A 16,594-nucleotide genomic window follows, 5' to 3' on the forward strand; every position below is an offset into this window, starting at 1 on the left:
CTCAGAGATTTCATGTTTATTTTCCCATGGATTGTTTTGCATTGTACAGTCTACCCTAACAGACACATATCTGAACAAGTGCTAGTGATTTCCATGAAGCAGCGGTATTGATCTGGGTAAAGTGGAGGCTCTTGTAAATCAGATTCAAGATTAATTACAACACTGAGTTCTTAATATAAAATTATGAGCAACACAAAACATGTTAGATTTATTGTGTAATTTTACCTATGTGTACTGTGTAATTCTACATTTATTGTATCTCTCAAAGTGCAGTAAATCAGTTGTCTCCCATTTCCAACATCAAAAAAAGAAATTATAATATTAATAATATGCATTATTGGCACATGTTAATGAGTTCAGTTGTGAAATTTTCTACTTGGATCCTTGGCATGATCAAGCAAAAGTTGGCATGGAGTAAACTGGTTTCCAAACACCTCTTCAAAAGTCTTCATCTTTTCAACTAATTTGTCTGCGCCAAAGTTGTCCACGAACCGGAAAGGACCTATTAAGGAGAAATATTAACGTTGTAATTCAATGAATCAATATAATTTAAAAATATACATGTAGTAATTAGGTTAATATAATGTTGGTGAGGTATCACTATTTTGCAACACACTACTAAATACCAAATATCTACACCATGCGCCATGAAGTGACTGTTTAATAAAAACACATTTTGCAATATATGTGAAAAACATTTCCATGACCATTGGTCGTTTATAGATTAAATCTATGCTCTAGGTCATAAAAACTGTAGTTATGTGTTTCTCACCTCCTAGGAATGGGGGAAAGCCCAGGCCGAACACGGCTCCGATGTCCCCTTCAACTGGGTTGGTAAGGATGCCCTCCTGAAGGCAAAGTACGGCCTCGTTCACAAAGCGTGATATCAGCCGGTACTGGACGTCAGAGTCGGACGACCTGCGTGGACGCATTATGGGAGCGCAGGTGTTATTGTGTAGAACACACACAGGAAAACAGCAGAGAGAGCCATGCTGAAAAACATCTGGAAGAGTATGAACACACTTGTGCTGCACATTCATACTGTTTCATGGTTCAAATAAATCCTCTTTAGGTTCTGTACTATCTGATGATTTGTCACAAAAGGTACACGGCATCATCTAGACTTATGCCTAGACAGCCTGGTGGTACTGCAATGATAGTTATAGCATCTGAACAAAACCAAATAAACAGCAGTTCTACAGTAGTGAAAAGTGACTGTGGTATTGAATTACACAGGATTATGTGCAGGAAATTACAGCATTCCAACCAAGCAGGATTATCCACAAGTGCTCATCTCTTCCTAAGAAAATATGCATTCAGTCACTCTGAACATGGAGTAATTCACCTAATTGACTACTGCCAGTTTTTTAGAGATATTCAGTACAGTGTAAATGAATAAAATTTGTTTGTTTGATGCAATGCATTTTCAAGATGTATTTTGTTCTGATGAGTGAATATAGGGAGTACTAAAATCAAATGTCATTCAATTATTTCAAGCCACCCGTCTTAAATAAGAGGAATCCATTTCAAGGATGTTTCATCTGAAGATACAGTAAACAGATTTACAGCAATTACAACACAGATCCTTAAGCCTGAAACTTACTATTTCACATATGAGCCAAATCATGCTATTGTTACCAGTGTGAAGATAGAAGGCCGAAAAATAAAAAATTCTTTCATTCAGACTCCAGGTTAACTTACACTGCAGGGTTTGGCATCATCTTGTAAGACTCTACAATCTCTTTAAGTTCTGGGTTGATATCTTTGGGTTTGGGTTCAGATTGGTAGATGTAGAATCCCTTTCCAGACTTGCGGCCTAGCGAAACGCATACAAACTCAGCGTGGGTAACAACATGTACACAAATTAACAGCGGCTGAACACGCAACATGAATTAAAAGTCATGCAGGCGGGTTGCCAGTACCTTTGAATCCCTTCGCAACCATTGTCTTCAGCAGCTCAAGATTTCCTCCTCCAAATCTTGAGCCAAAAGCTTTGCCCAAGTTCTCGGCCATGTGAGCGGCCACGTCGATGCCCAATTCGTCAGCCAGAGTGGCAGCGCCCACCGGGAAGCCAAACCCTGTGGTCAGTGAGTCGAGCTTCTTAGGGTCCACGCCTTCCTGTGTTTATGCAGGGGTAATAAATTACTTAGACAGCCTGCTTTAGGAATACTATTATTCTTATTAAAAAGGAGAAACACAATGTTAAATGAATTAATGCATAGAAATACACAAACCTGTAGTACTCTGACTGCTTCAGCTAACATGGGGGCTAAGCACCTGGTGGTGTAAAACCCAGGTCCATCCTGCAATTTATGATGATCCAATTTAAAGACAAATACAAACGTTTTGGAAAAAATATTGTGTCAGTCTTATTTTGCCAAGGTTTCTCATTTTTATGGTTTTGGATTAATTTAATAAAATCAGTGGAAAGGAAGAGTAAGGGGGGGGGGGGGGGGTTATCAAATAAAAAAAAAGTAGTAATATGCACGACTGAGAAAGCATGAAGCCAAGTTTAATGGCTCTAGCTGAAAAGGTAATTAATATCTTAATACATGTCACTCCCATTTAGGGTAGCAAACATGACGACTCACCCCAACAACGATAACGACTTTGCCTTGCTTCAGGCCCAGTGCCACAGCAGAGGCTGTGGTATCCTTAGAGGTTTTATCAGTGGTGATGATCTCTAGAAGTTGCATTTTGTCCACTGGAGAGAAGTAATGCATTCCAACTACCTGTGGCAAAGCGCAGGGATTATATGCTTCACTCACTACCCAAAAAGATCTCAAAATTCTTTCCAAAAAGTCTTAAAAATCCAACTGACCTTCTCTGGTCGTTTACTGGCAGCTGCAATGTCTTTGATTGCGAGAGCTGCTGTGTTGGAAGCAAATACACAATTGGGAGGAATGACCTGTTAAGATAAAAGGATTAATGTGCAACAAATAAAATAAATACATCCTTCATTTAACAGATGAGTGTTAATGAGTGGACCAAATACTGTCCACTGTTCCGTTATGAAACATGTTTAATAATTGTCTTATTTTTACATGTGGAATTTTCTATTCATGATGAATTAAAATCATTTCAGTATGAAATAAGTAGGATCATGTGACTGGATAAAGTGACTTCTGATTCTGATGAGAAAGTTCCTTAATGCTCTAAAAACATTTTGACATATAGCTAACCACAGCTCTTAAGACCCTCTAAATAGAGCATACGCAAATTAATAGAGGATAGGTCTGGATGAAATTTGCAATTTAACTGCAAGCCCTATAGGCCCCAGGTCACAAATTTGACATCAAGAAACATGAACCTGAATCTGCTTACAGCTTCAACTTCTTTCAGGACTTTGTGTTTGATGGCGAGATCCTCAAACACTGCTTCAATAACCATGTCAGCCTTTTCAAATCCACTGTAATCTAGTTGTCCTGTAAGGTTAGACAAAATACTGTCCCTTTCAAAAGAGGTAATGCTCTTCTTCTTGGTCTTGTCATTTAGCCTGGGAGTGACAACCAGGATAAATAACATTAGTAGGTACAGTTCAATCTTTAAAAAAATATGCATGAATAATTTATGTAGAATTTATGTAGAGGTACCTAGTTCAATTCCTACAAACTCACCCTTTGTAAACCTGGTGCTGCCCCTGGTTGAGTGCTTCCTCTGTGATGTCTTTTAGAATGGTGTTGATGCTTTTTTCCACAGTCACCTGTGCTATGCCTGCCCCAATCAGCCCTGCTCCTAAGATGGCCAGGGTTCTATGAAGGACAGATTGGTTAATAGATTATTTACTGTCTACAAAGCAATGAAAACTGTTTTCAACACTGATCTACTCTTAAAATGCAAAATCACTGCTTTTTATCTGCAATCAGGGTTGCACTTACTTAACCTCCTTTTCAGGGACCCCAAATCGGTTTTTCTTGCAAGCAACTTGGCCATGGTAAAGTCCAACCAGTGCTTTGGATTCAGGAGTCATTGCCAGTTTACCAAAATTCTGCAATGTGAAAAGTTATATAAAGAACAAAGTGAAACATTTTTACTTATAGAACTGCTCAAATAATTCAACAGGTTTGTATATACACAGGTTAAACACACACACATTCTGTAAATTAATGTACTACACCTGTGACTCTGCAAGGTATCCTGCATCCGGGCCCTGCTCCATACCAGCTTTCACACACTACGGGAAGAATTGGGGAAAGCAAGAGGATGTTAAAATGAATCTGAGTGAAAGATTCAAGCTTAAAAGCTTTAAAAATACTGCCACCTATAATCCTTCTATCATTAGCTGTCAAAACCCAGATCACACACTGCTCAGAGACCCAGTGAGGCTGCATGTAGCTTTACTTCATCTTACAACACACCTGACACATGAAAACAGAGTGCAAATGCAAAATGGAACAGAGCAAAAATAACTAGATGCCATTGAAGAACGGAAGAAGTCTTCCATCAACTTCTATTTCATCTGGCACTAGACTACATGATAAGGCTGGCTAAGAGAGAAAAAAAGAAAGAAAAAAATATACAAAGTAAAAAGTGGAACTTCTGTATACCTCGATTATTTTCATAGGTGCAGGGTACAGCCCTTTTGTTTGTTTCAGAACTTTTTTCTCCACAGTACTGTAGATCCGATTTTGTACAAATGAATAGCTCATGACATGGTCTTGTATTTCTGTAAAGAAGAAATTAGCAGCACATAGGCTACATCATACTGATAGCAGACATCAAGGAAAATTGTAAAAACTACAAAAGGAATGACATGCAAGCATACTTTGCATCATATTCATTTCTTTGGTCAGTGCGAGTTTCTTGTTGACAATCCCACGGGCACAGTCAATAGCTACTTCCTCCAAATACTCAATGGTTCTTTCTTCTGGGCTCTTCAGTCCTGGACCTGGGTTATTTTTTAAATTGTTCATAAGAGAATTTCAATCACCCTCACTAGCAAAGCACAAATTGCCAAAAAGTACCAACAGGAATACAAAAATGACAAGGATCATTACCCAGCGTGTCGACCAGCTGGTGAACCAGTCCCATTTTCTTGGCTTTGTCTGCACGGATGTTCCTTCCTGTTAGCATCATATCAAAGGCATTTGGAAGACCAATCTAGATGAAAAGAACAAAACCTTTTACAAATCCTGATAACTGACATACATTAGCGTTCACAGGAGGGAAAACACATTGCACATTTATTAGTGTGCCAAGTTGACACTCTGTAAATGTGATCCTTCTGGAGTGAGAGAGACCATTTTTGGCAGCCTCTGTGTTCCTCCGGCCCCAGGGAGAAGACCCAGCATGACCTCAGGTGTGCCCAGAGCAGTCTTCTTACTCTTTGTGGCCACTCTGTACTGGCAGGCGATGGCAAACTACAAAACAGTGCGCGCAGCATGTCAGAATGAGGCTGTTTATGAATTACACACCATTTTGATTTTAGGAAGCCAACAATAAAACCAAAAGGTTAGCAGATGTAAAATCTGTCTGAAAATCAAATAACTGCAAACAAGTTTAATCAGGAAACTAACATATACACTAGCCTTTTATCTTGATCTACAATCTCTGACCAGAAACCCAACAATACTCAATAAATAATTCCAAATTTATTTATTAGAGTACCTCTAATCCCCCACCAAGACATGATCCATTGATGGCAGCAACAATAGGTTTTGGAGACTTCTCAATTTTCTCAAAAATCTTCTGACCTTCTTGAGAGAGTCTTGTTACTTCCTCTGTGCTTTTACATGCCTGAATCATACTAAATTCAATGGAGATTGGTGAGTAAGTTTGAATTAATAGTCAAGATATATATCTGGTGATTCAAGGTACAAAAATACATTGGGGTAAAAAGTTATACTGTGAAGGACTAACTTTATGTCAGCCCCTGCAATGAAGCAGCCAGGCTTGGAGGAGATCAGCACAACACTTTTTATTGCACTGTTGCCCATAACCTCATCCATAACTTCGGTCATCTCTTTCTGCATTTGAAGTGACAAGGTGTTAACCTATGGAGCCCAAAAAGAGGAAATACTTTAATTTTAAAAAAGGGACACACAGAACATAACATACATCAAAGCAAAATTTACCTTAGAATTTGGGTCACTGATGCGAATAACAGCCACATCTCCCTTGATCTCATAGTTTACATGTGTCCAAGCTGTATAAACATATTTTAGATAAATATCAGGAAAAGTTAGGAAAAATCAATGTCGAGAACACATTCCAAGCCAAATGATATGTAATACGGTGCGTGAATAAAAAAAAACACAAAGAAAGATCAAGTATTTACCCATTATGGAAGATGCTACAGAGATGTGTCGTCCGGAAGGACCTAAGCATAAAGCAACGTAGTAGTAAAACAGTCACTGAAAATCATCCAAATGTGTTATTATGCAACATATTTAGTTAATTAAAGTGAAAAATCATAATGGGTCAGATAAGGTCAGGGCTAAGACAAGTCACTGTCATAATGTTGGGTGGTACCGTCACACTTAAATAGAGCAGAGGTTGGGGTGAACTTTTACCTGCATTTTCTTCAGGCCCAATATCCCGAGTAATTATTTAAAACAGCCCCAAGGAATCACCTTTGATACTTACGTTTCGTGCGCCAATCGGTCAATAAAAACTAAAAGTGGTCTGCATGTATTTTTCGCTTTTCAGGCCTTCGCTACTCCCCAGCGATTTAACTGCAACACTAGCCACCTAGCCAACGCCAACAAGCGAAACTAGATGTGTTAGTTAGTCAATTTTGCTAGGCAAGCTGGTGCACGGAGCTAGCGTTAGAGGCGTAGTAAATCACAGTAGCTACCGACACAAAAGACCCAGCTGGTGGGATATGTAGCTTCACTTTTCAACAGTGGGGAAAAACCAGCGAACAGAAACGTCAACTCTAAAGAAGTTAGCGACCAGCGCTACGCTAGCGAGCTAGCCAGCAATAGCCATGCGCCTTACTCAGATGAAGAATTAAGAACTGACGGCATTTTCACTGGGACGGCAGCCAAACGTACAGCAAGTGTGGATACCTGAAAATAATGTGTTTCTCCTTGATCGTGTAATCTGGACCGAACAGCCACAGCTCGTAGCTACGCCAGCGCAGATAACGGAAAACGTGCGCAAAGTCTTGCGTTCTATTACGGTGGCCTGGAGCGTCCAATCACAGCAGCGTTAAGAGCGGAAAAACACATTTGCAAACATTTCCAACATGTTCTGGAAACAGGCTAATGAATAGAGGTATTCAGATTTTTCTTTTAAGTAGATGTTTACGGTATTAGTTTCAGGATTTGTCCTTTCTATAACATTTTTTCTTGAAGGCTAAAGGGAAGGTTACACTGAACAACTATTACACTAACCATAGATGTTTTCAGGTGAAAGGCTTAGCTTTAGTATTCCTTACTTGTTAAGTCGGTTAATTCAACCACAACGTAACAGTTGGCTCTCTGTCTAAATGTAAATAACAGCTTTATAATAACTACTTTACTCTTGCCTTTTGCACTTTTCTAATGGTGGTTTATGGATTCTGGTTCTAGTCAGCGTCAGTTGTAGGCTGCTTTGCCAGGATGGAAGCTGGTGAAACAGAATCACATGCCTGAGACTGAGCAGTTGACAAGTCAGTTAATAACACCTATACATTTAAGAGATTTGGGGGGAGGGGGTTGGCTTTCATATTCCCCAATAGTGGATAAGCAGCGTCCACCCTTGCTCATCCTAAAACCATCTCTGGTTTACATTTTAATAACTCTAAAATCATAGAAAAACATCCTGCTGATTGAGATGTTTCTTGATTGACTAGTTACCTAGTAGTATAATGAGTAATAAATAGGCTTCTGCCAATGATTAAAATGGAATGATGGGAATTTGTTAGTTTTGTAGTGCAATAAACTCACTTTTCACAAACATCGCCTGTGCCAGAAGTGATCATGTGGTCCTATGCACTATGCAAATAAGAGACTAAGGATTTTTCAGGGACAAATAATCAGCACTTGTATAATTTGGTTACAGAGTGTAGCTTGTATTTTATTAGACAGTAGACATTAATTAATTTATAAAAGGTACCATCACCAGTAATACTAGGATTGTCTAATAGAGAAATGTGGACTTCCTGGCTACACCCATATTAAAATGTGTAATACCTATCTAGCATTGTTCCAATACTCCATCCGTGTGTATTTGCAGTGTTTTAAAAGTTTGGTAACAAAGTTGTTTAATGTTCAAATTAAAACGCAATGACAACAGCCTCAGAGATTTCATGTTTATTTTCCCATGGATTGTTTTGCATTGTACAGTCTACCCTAACAGACACATATCTGAACAAGTGCTAGTGATTTCCATGAAGCAGCGATATTGATCTGGGTAAAGTGGAGGCTCTTGTAAATCAGTTTCAAGATTAATTACAACACTGAGTTATTAACAAAATTATCAGCAATACAAAATAATAATACGTTAGATTTAGAAAAAAATACCCAGAATTGTGTAATTGAGTAAAAAAACCTACTGTAATATTACTCATATGCATAGTAGCTCTCCACTTTATCTTTGATAAACAAGATTTATGTCATTTTAACACAATCTGACCTCTCAGACTGCAGTCAGTTGTCTCCTGTTTCCAACATCAATAAAAAAAATCATTATATTAATAATATGCATTATTGGCACATGTTAATGAATTAATCTGTGAAATTTTCTACTTGGATCCTTGGCATGATCAAGCAAAAGTTGGCATGGAGTAAACTGGTTTCCGAACACCTCTTCAAAAGTCTTCATCTTTTCAACTAATTTGTCTGCGCCAAAGTTGTCCACGAACCGGAAAGGACCTATTAAGGAGAAATATTAACGTTGTAATTCAATAAATCAATATAATTTTAAAATACATGTAGTAATTAGGTTAATATAATGTTGGTGAGGTATCACTATTTTGCAACACACACTACTACTAAATACCAAATATCTACACTATGCGCCATGAAGTGAAGTCGTTCATAGATTAAATCTATGCTCTAGGTCATAAAAACTGTAGTTGTGTTTCTCACCTCCTAAGAATGGGGGAAAGCCCAGGCCGAACACGGCTCCGATGTCCCCTTCAACTGGGTTGGTAAGGATGCCCTCCTGAAGGCAAAGTACGGCCTCGTTCACAAAGCGTGATATCAGCCGGTACTGGACGTCAGAGTCGGACGACCTGCGTGGACGCATTATGGGAGCGCAGGTGTTATTGTGTAGAACACACACAGGAAAACAGCAGAGAGAGCCATGCTGAAAAACATCTGGAAGAGTATGAACACACTTGTGCTGCACATTCATACTGTTTCATGGTTCAAATAAATCCTCTTTAGGTTCTGTACTATCTGATGATTTGTCACAAAAGGTACACGGCATCATCTAGACTTATGCCTAGACAGCCTGGTGGTACTGCAATGATAGTTATAGCATCTGAACAAAACCAAATAAACAGCAGTTCTACAGTAGTGAAAAGTGACTGTGGTATTGAATTACACAGGATTATGTGCAGGAAATTACAGCATTCCAACCAAGCAGGATTATCCACAAGTGCTCATCTCTTCCTAAGAAAATATGCATTCAGTCACTCTGAACATGGAGTAATTCACCTAATTGACTACTGCCAGTTTTTTAGAGATATTCAGTACAGTGTAAATGAATAAAATTTGTTTGTTTGATGCAATGCATTTTCAAGATGTATTTTGTTCTGATGAGTGAATATAGGGAGTACTAAAATCAAATGTCATTCAATTATTTCAAGCCACCCGTCTTAAATAAGAGGAATCCATTTCAAGGATGTTTCATCTGAAGATACAGTAAACAGATTTACAGCAATTACAACACAGATCCTTAAGCCTGAAACTTACTATTTCACATATGAGCCAAATCATGCTATTGTTACCAGTGTGAAGATAGAAGGCCGAAAAATAAAAAATTATTTCATTCAGACTCCAGGTTAACTTACACTGCAGGGGTTGGCATCATATTGTAAGACTCTACAATCTCTTTAAGTTCTGGGTTGATATCTTTGAGTCCAGATTGGTAGACGTAGAATCCCTTTCCAGACTTGCGGCCTAGCGAAACGCATACAAACTCAGCGTGGGTAACAACATATACACAAATTAACAGCAGCTGAACACGCAACATGAATTAAAGTCATGCAGGCGGGTTGCCAGTACCTTTGAATCCCTTCGCAACCATTGTCTTCAGCAGCTCAAGATTTCCTCCTCCAAATCTTGAGCCAAAAGCTTTGCCCAAGTTCTCGGCCATGTGAGCGGCCACGTCGATGCCCAATTTGTCAGCCAGAGTGGCAGCGCCCACCGGGAAGCCAAACCCTGTGGTCAGTGAGTCGAGCTTCTTAGGGTCCACGCCTTCCTGTGTTTACGCAGGGGTAATAAATTACTTAGACAGCCTGCTTTAGGAATACTATTATTCTTATTAAAAAGGAGAAACACAATGTTAAATGAATTAATGCATAGAAATACACAAACCTGTAGTACTCTGACTGCTTCAGCTAACATGGGGGCTAAGCACCTGGTGGTGTAAAACCCAGGTCCATCCTGCAATTTATGATGATCCAATTTAAAGACAAATACAAACGTTTTGGAAAAAAATATTGTGTCAGTCTTATTTTGCCAAGGTTTCTCATTTTTATGGTTTTGGATTAATTTAATAAAATCAGTGGAAATGAAGAGTAAGGGGGGGGGGGGTGATCCAATAAAAAAAAGTAGTAATATGCACGACTGAGAAAGCATGAAGCCAAGTTTAATGGCTCTAGCTGAAAAGGTAATTAATATCTTAATACATGTCACTCCCATTTAGGGTAGCAAACATGACGACTCACCCCAACAACGATAACGACTTTGCCTTGCTTCAGGCCCAGTGCCACAGCAGAGGCTGTGGTATCCTTAGAGGTTTTATCAGTGGTGATGATCTCTAGAAGTTGCATTTTGTCCACTGGAGAGAAGTAATGCATTCCAACTACCTGTGGCAAAGCGCAGGGATTATATGCTTCACTCACTACCCAAAAAGATCTCAAAATTCTTTCCAAAAAGTCTTAAAAATCCAACTGACCTTCTCTGGTCGTTTACTGGCAGCTGCAATGTCTTTGATTGCGAGAGCTGCTGTGTTGGAAGCAAATACACAATTGGGAGGAATGACCTGTTAAGATAAAAGGATTAATGTGCAACAAATAAAATAAATACATCCTTCATTTAACAGATGAGTGTCCCTAACTAAAAAAGTGAACCAAATACTGTCCACTGTTCCGTTATGAAACATGTTTAATAATTGTCTTATTTTTACATGTGGAATTTTCTATTCATGATGAATTAAAATCATTTCAGTATGAAATAAGTAGGATCATGTGACTGGATAAAGTGACTTCTGATTCTGATGAGAAAGTTCCTTAATGCTCTAAAAACATTTTGGCATATAGCTAACCACAGCTCTTAAGACCCTCTAAATAGAGCATACGCAAATTAATAGAGGATAGGTCTGGATGAAATTTGCAATTTAACTGCAAGCCCTATAGGCCCCAGGTCACAAATTTGACATCAAGAAACATGAACCTGAATCTGCTTACAGCTTCAACTTCTTTCAGGACTTTGTGTTTGATGGCGAGATCCTCAAACACTGCTTCAATAACCATGTCAGCCTTTTCAAATCCACTGTAATCTAGTTGTCCTGTAAGGTTAGACAAAATACTGTCCCTTTCAAAAGAGGTAATGCTCTTCTTCTTGGTCTTGTCATTTAGCCTGGGAGTGACAACCAGGACAAATAACATTAGTAGGTACAGTTCAATCTTTAAAAAAATATGCGTGAATAATTTATGTAGAATTTATGTAGAGGTACCTAGTTCAATTCCTACAAACTCACCCTTTGTAAACCTGGTGCTGCCCCTGGTTGAGTGCTTCCTCTGTGATGTCTTTTAGAATGGTGTTGATGCTTTTTTCCACAGTCACCTGTGCTATGCCTGCCCCAATCAGCCCTGCTCCTAAGATGGCCAGGGTTCTATGAAGGACAGATTGGTTAATAGATTATTTACTGTCTACAAAGCAATGAAAACTGTTTTCAACACTGATCTACTCTTAAAATGCAAAATCACTGCTTTTTATCTGCACTCAGGGTTGCACTTACTTAACCTCCTTTTCAGGGACCCCAAATCGGTTTTTCTTGCAAGCAACTTGGCCATGGTAAAGTCCAACCAGTGCTTTGGATTCAGGAGTCATTGCCAGTTTACCAAAATTCTGCAATGTGAAAAGTTATATAAAGAACACAGTGAAACATTTTTACTTATAGAACTGCTCAAATAATTCAACAGGTTTGTATATACAGAGGTTAAACACACACACATTCTGTAAATTAATGTACTACACCTGTGACTCTGCAAGGTATCCTGCATCCGGGCCCTGCTCCATACCAGCTTTCACACACTACGGGAAGAATTGGGGAAAGCAAGAGGATGTTAAAATGAATCTGAGTGAAAGATTCAAGTTTAAAAGCTTTAAAAATACTGCCACCTATAATCCTTCTATCATTAGCTGTCAAAACCCAGATCACACACCGCTCAGAGACCCAGTGAGGCTGCATGTAGCTTTACTTCAGCTTACAACACACCTGACACATGAAAACAGAGTGCAAATGCAAAATGGAACAGAGCAAAAACAACTAGATGCCATTGAAGAACGGAAGAAGTCTTCCATCAACTTCTATTTCATCTGGCACTAGACTACATGATAAGGCTGGCTAAGAGAGAAAAAAAGAAAGAAAAAATATATAAAGTAAAAAGTGGAACTTCTGTATACCTCGATTATTTTCATAGGTGCAGGGTACAGCCCTTTTGTTTGTTTCAGAACTTTTTTCTCCACAGTACTGTAGATCCGATTTTGTACAAATGAATAGCTCATGACATGGTCTTGTATTTCTGTAAAGAAGAAATTAGCAGCACATAGGCTACATCATACTGATAGCAGACATCAAGGAAAATTGTAAAAACTACAAAAGGAATGACATGCAAGCATACTTTGCATCATATTCATTTCTTTGGTCAGTGCGAGTTTCTTGTTGACAATCCCACGGGCACAGTCAATAGCTACTTCCTCCAAATACTCAATGGTTCTTTCTTCTGGGCTCTTCAGTCCTGGACCTGGGTTATTTTTTAAATTGTTCATAAGAGAATTTCAATCACCCTCACTAGCAAAGCACAAATTGCCAAAAAGTACCAACAGGAATACAAAAATGACAAGGATCATTACCAAGCGTGTCAACCAGCTGGTGAACCAGTCCCATTTTCTTGGCTTTGTCTGCACGGATGTTCCTTCCTGTTAGCATCATATCAAAGGCATTTGGAAGACCAATCTAAATGAAAACAACAAAACCTTTTACAAAGTCCTGATAAATAACTGACATACATTAGAGTTCACAGGAGGGAAAACACATTGCACATTCATTAGTGTGCTAAGTTGACACTCTGTAAATGTGATCCTTCTGGAGTGAGAGAGACCATTTTTGGCAGCCTCTGTGTTCCTCCAGCACCAGGGAGAAGACCCAGCATGACCTCAGGTGTGCCCAGAACGGTCGTCTTACTCTTTGTGGCCACTCTGTACTGGCAGGCGATGGCAAACTACAAAACAGTGCGCGCAGCATGTCAGAATGAGGCTGTTTATGAATTACACACCATTTTGATTTTAGCAAGCCAACAATAAATCCATCAAAGGGCCAGCAGAAATGTTAAATCTGTCTGAAAATCGAAGTGTTAAAACAAAAATGAGTTGCAAATAATTCAGTTTAATCAGGAAGCTAACAAACACTAGCTTTTGGATCTTGATATACAAATTCCAGACAGAAACCCAACAATATTCAACAAATAATTCCAAATTTATTAGAGTACCTCTAATCCCCCACCAAGACATGATCCATTGATGGCAGCAACAATAGGTTTTGGAGACTTCTCAATTTTCTCAAAAATCTTCTGACCCTCTTGAGAGAGTCTGGTTACTTCCTCTGTGCTTTTACAGGCCTGAATCATACTAAATTCAATGGAGATTGGTGAGTAAGTTTGAATTAATAGTCAAGATATATATCTGGTGATTCAAGGTACAAAAATACATTGGGGTAAAAAGTTATACTGTGAAGGACTAACTTTATGTCAGCCCCTGCAATGAAGCAGCCAGGCTTGGAGGAGATCATCACAACACATTTTATTGCACTGTTGCCCCAAACCTCATCCATAACTTCGGTCATCTCTTTCTGCATCTGAAGTGACAAGGTGTTAACCTATGGAGCCCAAAAAGAGGAAATACTTTAATTTTTAAAAAGCGACACACAGAACATAACATACATCAAAGCAAAATTTACCTTAGAATTTGGGTCACTGATGCGAATAACAGCCACATCTCCTTTGATCTCACAGTTTACATGTGAACGAGCTGTATAAATATTGAAGTAAAAAATTATTTTAGATAAAATGACGAAAAATGTAGGTCCAGAACATGGTCCAAACAATCTGAGATATGTACTACGGGGGTGGGGGGTGGGAATCACATTAGATGTGAGTAAATCAAAGAAAGTCAAGTCTTTACCCATTATGGATGATGCTACAGAGATGTGTCGACTGGAAGGACCTTTGCATAAAGCGGAAAGTTGAGCAATGTAGTTGCAAAGGAGAAGTGAGAAATTGAGCAATGTAATAGCCAAACTTTACACAACACATTATCTATAATACATTCACTCTAAAACATCCAATTGTGTTTATTATGCAACACATTCAGTTTATTGAAATAAGTCTTTAGTGTTAATTCATAAGCCAAAGGGTCAGATAAAGTCATGGCTAAAACAAGTCACTGTCAATGTTGGGTGGTACTGTCACACTTAAATAGATCAGAGGTTGGGGTGAACTTTTACCTGCATTTTCTTCAGGCCTCATATCACTAGTAATTACTTAATACAGCCCAATTAAATCACCTTTCATATCCTACTTTCTCTTCGCTGATTCCCAGCGCTTTAATTGCACTTAAAGATAAGGTTAGGCAGGCAGGTGCAAATAGCTAAAGGCGTTCATATTTGTACATATACAAATAGTACAAAAATAGTTAACAGTACCAACAGTATAGATCTAGCTAGCTGGCTGGCTGGCTATGTAACCTTTCGACAGTAAAAACCAGCAAGACTATCACTAAAATGATCAACTAGTACTAAGTTAACGCTTAGTGAGCTACCTATGATATGCCTTAATTTAGATTTTCAATTGGACTGAGGCCAAAAGTCCTGCAAAGTAAAGAACTTGAAGTGCAGCCTCGCAAAGTGTGAATGAATACCTGCAAATAATATGCATCTCGCCCTAATCGTAAATCTGGACAGAGCGGCCACAGCTCGCGTTACCATCTTGGTAGTCGGGTTGACGCCAACAACCAGAAGAAGGAACACGAGTGCGCAAAGTATAGATGGCCCAATCAGAATCGGCTTGGGGACTTTCGCTCCGCCCTCGCTCAGATGGAGGACAATTTAAAGGAGAAATACAGCATTTGAACATTTCATTAGCACCCAACGACTCATAATAAGTATTGAACAGTGCCCCTGGTATCTTTTAAAAGGCATGCTTGTTTTGCTTATTTGTATCTTTTCAGAAATTAACCTAAATAGCTATGGAAAATGATCTAAAAGCCATACAAGACATAGACTTTGTATCACATTCTTTTCCAAACAAGAAGCAGGTGTATTGGCACATTTTAAAACCCCGTCACGGACACAGTGAAAAAATCGTAACCCTGTCAATAGGACATATTTTTCTCCCTGAGCCTTACAAAACCCTACTAGCCATACTGACCAAGATAGATCTTGCAAAAGTTCAATTTAGGGCATTAAGCATTAATCTAGGCCAGTATAAACTGGATGATGTTGAAGATTCACTTAAGGGAATGACCGACACCTCTATCTGTCCAATTCATGTTCCTGTAGATGAAGGAATGGGGGCAGCAGGGAAGGACAGTCACACAACAGACTTGCCTGTACTGGATGTTGCACAGTTCTTATTGTAGTTTTAAGAAGCCAGTGTCTGGATTTGGTGCTACCAGTCAGGCTTGGAAGGTATATAATGAGACCCCAATATGGCGGAGGCCTACTTCACTTTCACAGATTTGTTCAGCCAACAGTGTCACTGGTTGCCTGCCTCTAATCCAACAGTGTAAATATGATTCTGACTCAAAGCAAATTACAGATTTAAAAAATGAAAGCATATGGTAAACATTGTGTTTTTTTCCAATTTATTTCTGTTTTACTGAATGTACATCTTAAATTAAACTCAAGAAGCTTGTTAAAATCTACTTCAGAGTTCAGAGTAAATTGAGTTAGCACACCTATTTTTTTTTTTTCCATTCAGGCCAGTGAGGCACGGTGCAACATAACCATCATCGTTGAGAGCGCCAACAGATTTCAATAAACATGCTCAGAAGAACAATTAAAAATTTAAAAAGTTGTATGAACTTGTGATTTTAGTTATCTTATTCAGGTATATTGCCAGGGGCTTAAATATGTTACATTTACTTGTGTTGTGAAGATTGTGGTCCAAATCTGAGGGCCTGAATATTTCCATTTCAGTGAGCTTGAGCTGGTGCTG

The 16,594-nt window shown here is 38.8% G+C and overlaps 2 protein-coding genes across 3 annotated transcripts; both read right to left on the reverse strand.

Annotated features, from left to right (window-relative positions):
• On the reverse strand, nucleotides 1–7,118 carry LOC113586544 (trifunctional enzyme subunit alpha, mitochondrial-like). Of its 2 annotated transcripts, none has more exons than XM_035532657.1 (20): nucleotides 7,011–7,118; nucleotides 6,278–6,319; nucleotides 6,075–6,145; nucleotides 5,860–5,993; nucleotides 5,608–5,746; nucleotides 5,241–5,360; nucleotides 4,998–5,100; nucleotides 4,766–4,888; nucleotides 4,548–4,666; nucleotides 4,118–4,174; nucleotides 3,879–3,988; nucleotides 3,618–3,752; nucleotides 3,325–3,496; nucleotides 2,822–2,908; nucleotides 2,592–2,732; nucleotides 2,235–2,303; nucleotides 1,923–2,118; nucleotides 1,702–1,816; nucleotides 773–918; nucleotides 1–502 (listed from the first exon to the last, which is right to left on the reverse strand). In XM_035532657.1, exons 2-20 carry the CDS (start codon nucleotides 6,279–6,281, stop codon nucleotides 357–359), a joined length of 2,187 nt encoding a protein of 728 aa, XP_035388550.1. In that variant the 5' UTR covers nucleotides 6,282–6,319; nucleotides 7,011–7,118; the 3' UTR covers nucleotides 1–356. The 2 variants fall into 2 exon arrangements, with proteins under 2 accessions (XP_035388550.1, XP_035388549.1); XM_035532656.1 differs by lacking the exon at nucleotides 7,011–7,118 and adding an exon at nucleotides 6,586–6,889.
• A 1,103-nt stretch (nucleotides 7,119–8,221) lies between these two features.
• Nucleotides 8,222–15,381, reverse strand: LOC118242359 (trifunctional enzyme subunit alpha, mitochondrial-like). Its single transcript, XM_035533084.1, has 20 exons — nucleotides 15,297–15,381; nucleotides 14,562–14,603; nucleotides 14,338–14,408; nucleotides 14,123–14,256; nucleotides 13,871–14,009; nucleotides 13,484–13,603; nucleotides 13,236–13,338; nucleotides 13,004–13,126; nucleotides 12,786–12,904; nucleotides 12,357–12,413; nucleotides 12,118–12,227; nucleotides 11,857–11,991; nucleotides 11,564–11,735; nucleotides 11,053–11,139; nucleotides 10,823–10,963; nucleotides 10,470–10,538; nucleotides 10,158–10,353; nucleotides 9,944–10,052; nucleotides 9,015–9,160; nucleotides 8,222–8,798 (listed from the first exon to the last, which is right to left on the reverse strand). Exons 1-20 carry the CDS (start codon nucleotides 15,361–15,363, stop codon nucleotides 8,644–8,646), a joined length of 2,295 nt encoding a protein of 764 aa, XP_035388977.1. The 5' UTR covers nucleotides 15,364–15,381; the 3' UTR covers nucleotides 8,222–8,643.
• Between the last annotated feature and the right edge of the window lie 1,213 nt (nucleotides 15,382–16,594).

Source organism: Electrophorus electricus, chromosome 13 (genome assembly GCF_013358815.1).
Source record: "Electrophorus electricus isolate fEleEle1 chromosome 13, fEleEle1.pri, whole genome shotgun sequence".
Lineage (NCBI taxonomy): Eukaryota > Metazoa > Chordata > Actinopteri > Gymnotiformes > Gymnotidae > Electrophorus > Electrophorus electricus.

Excerpts from the sequence above, each read along its gene's own strand:
- LOC113586544 (XM_035532657.1), bottom strand. Across the intron at positions 1,817-1,922 it reads GGTTGCGAAGGGATTCAAAG|GCCGCAAGTCTGGAAAGGGA; the intron begins GTACTGGCAACC and ends GCGTTTCGCTAG. Across the intron at positions 919-1,701 it reads ATGATGCCAAACCCTGCAGT|GTCGTCCGACTCTGACGTCC; the intron begins GTAAGTTAACCT and ends GCGTCCACGCAG.
- LOC118242359 (XM_035533084.1), bottom strand. The coding sequence starts at position 15,363 with ATGGTAACGCGAGCTGTGGCCGCTCTGTCCAGATTTACGATTAGGGCG. Across the intron at positions 14,010-14,122 it reads ATTGCAGGGGCTGACATAAA|TATGATTCAGGCCTGTAAAA; the intron begins GTTAGTCCTTCA and ends CATTGAATTTAG. Across the intron at positions 10,964-11,052 it reads CCAGTAAACGACCAGAGAAG|GTAGTTGGAATGCATTACTT; the intron begins GTCAGTTGGATT and ends GCTTTGCCACAG.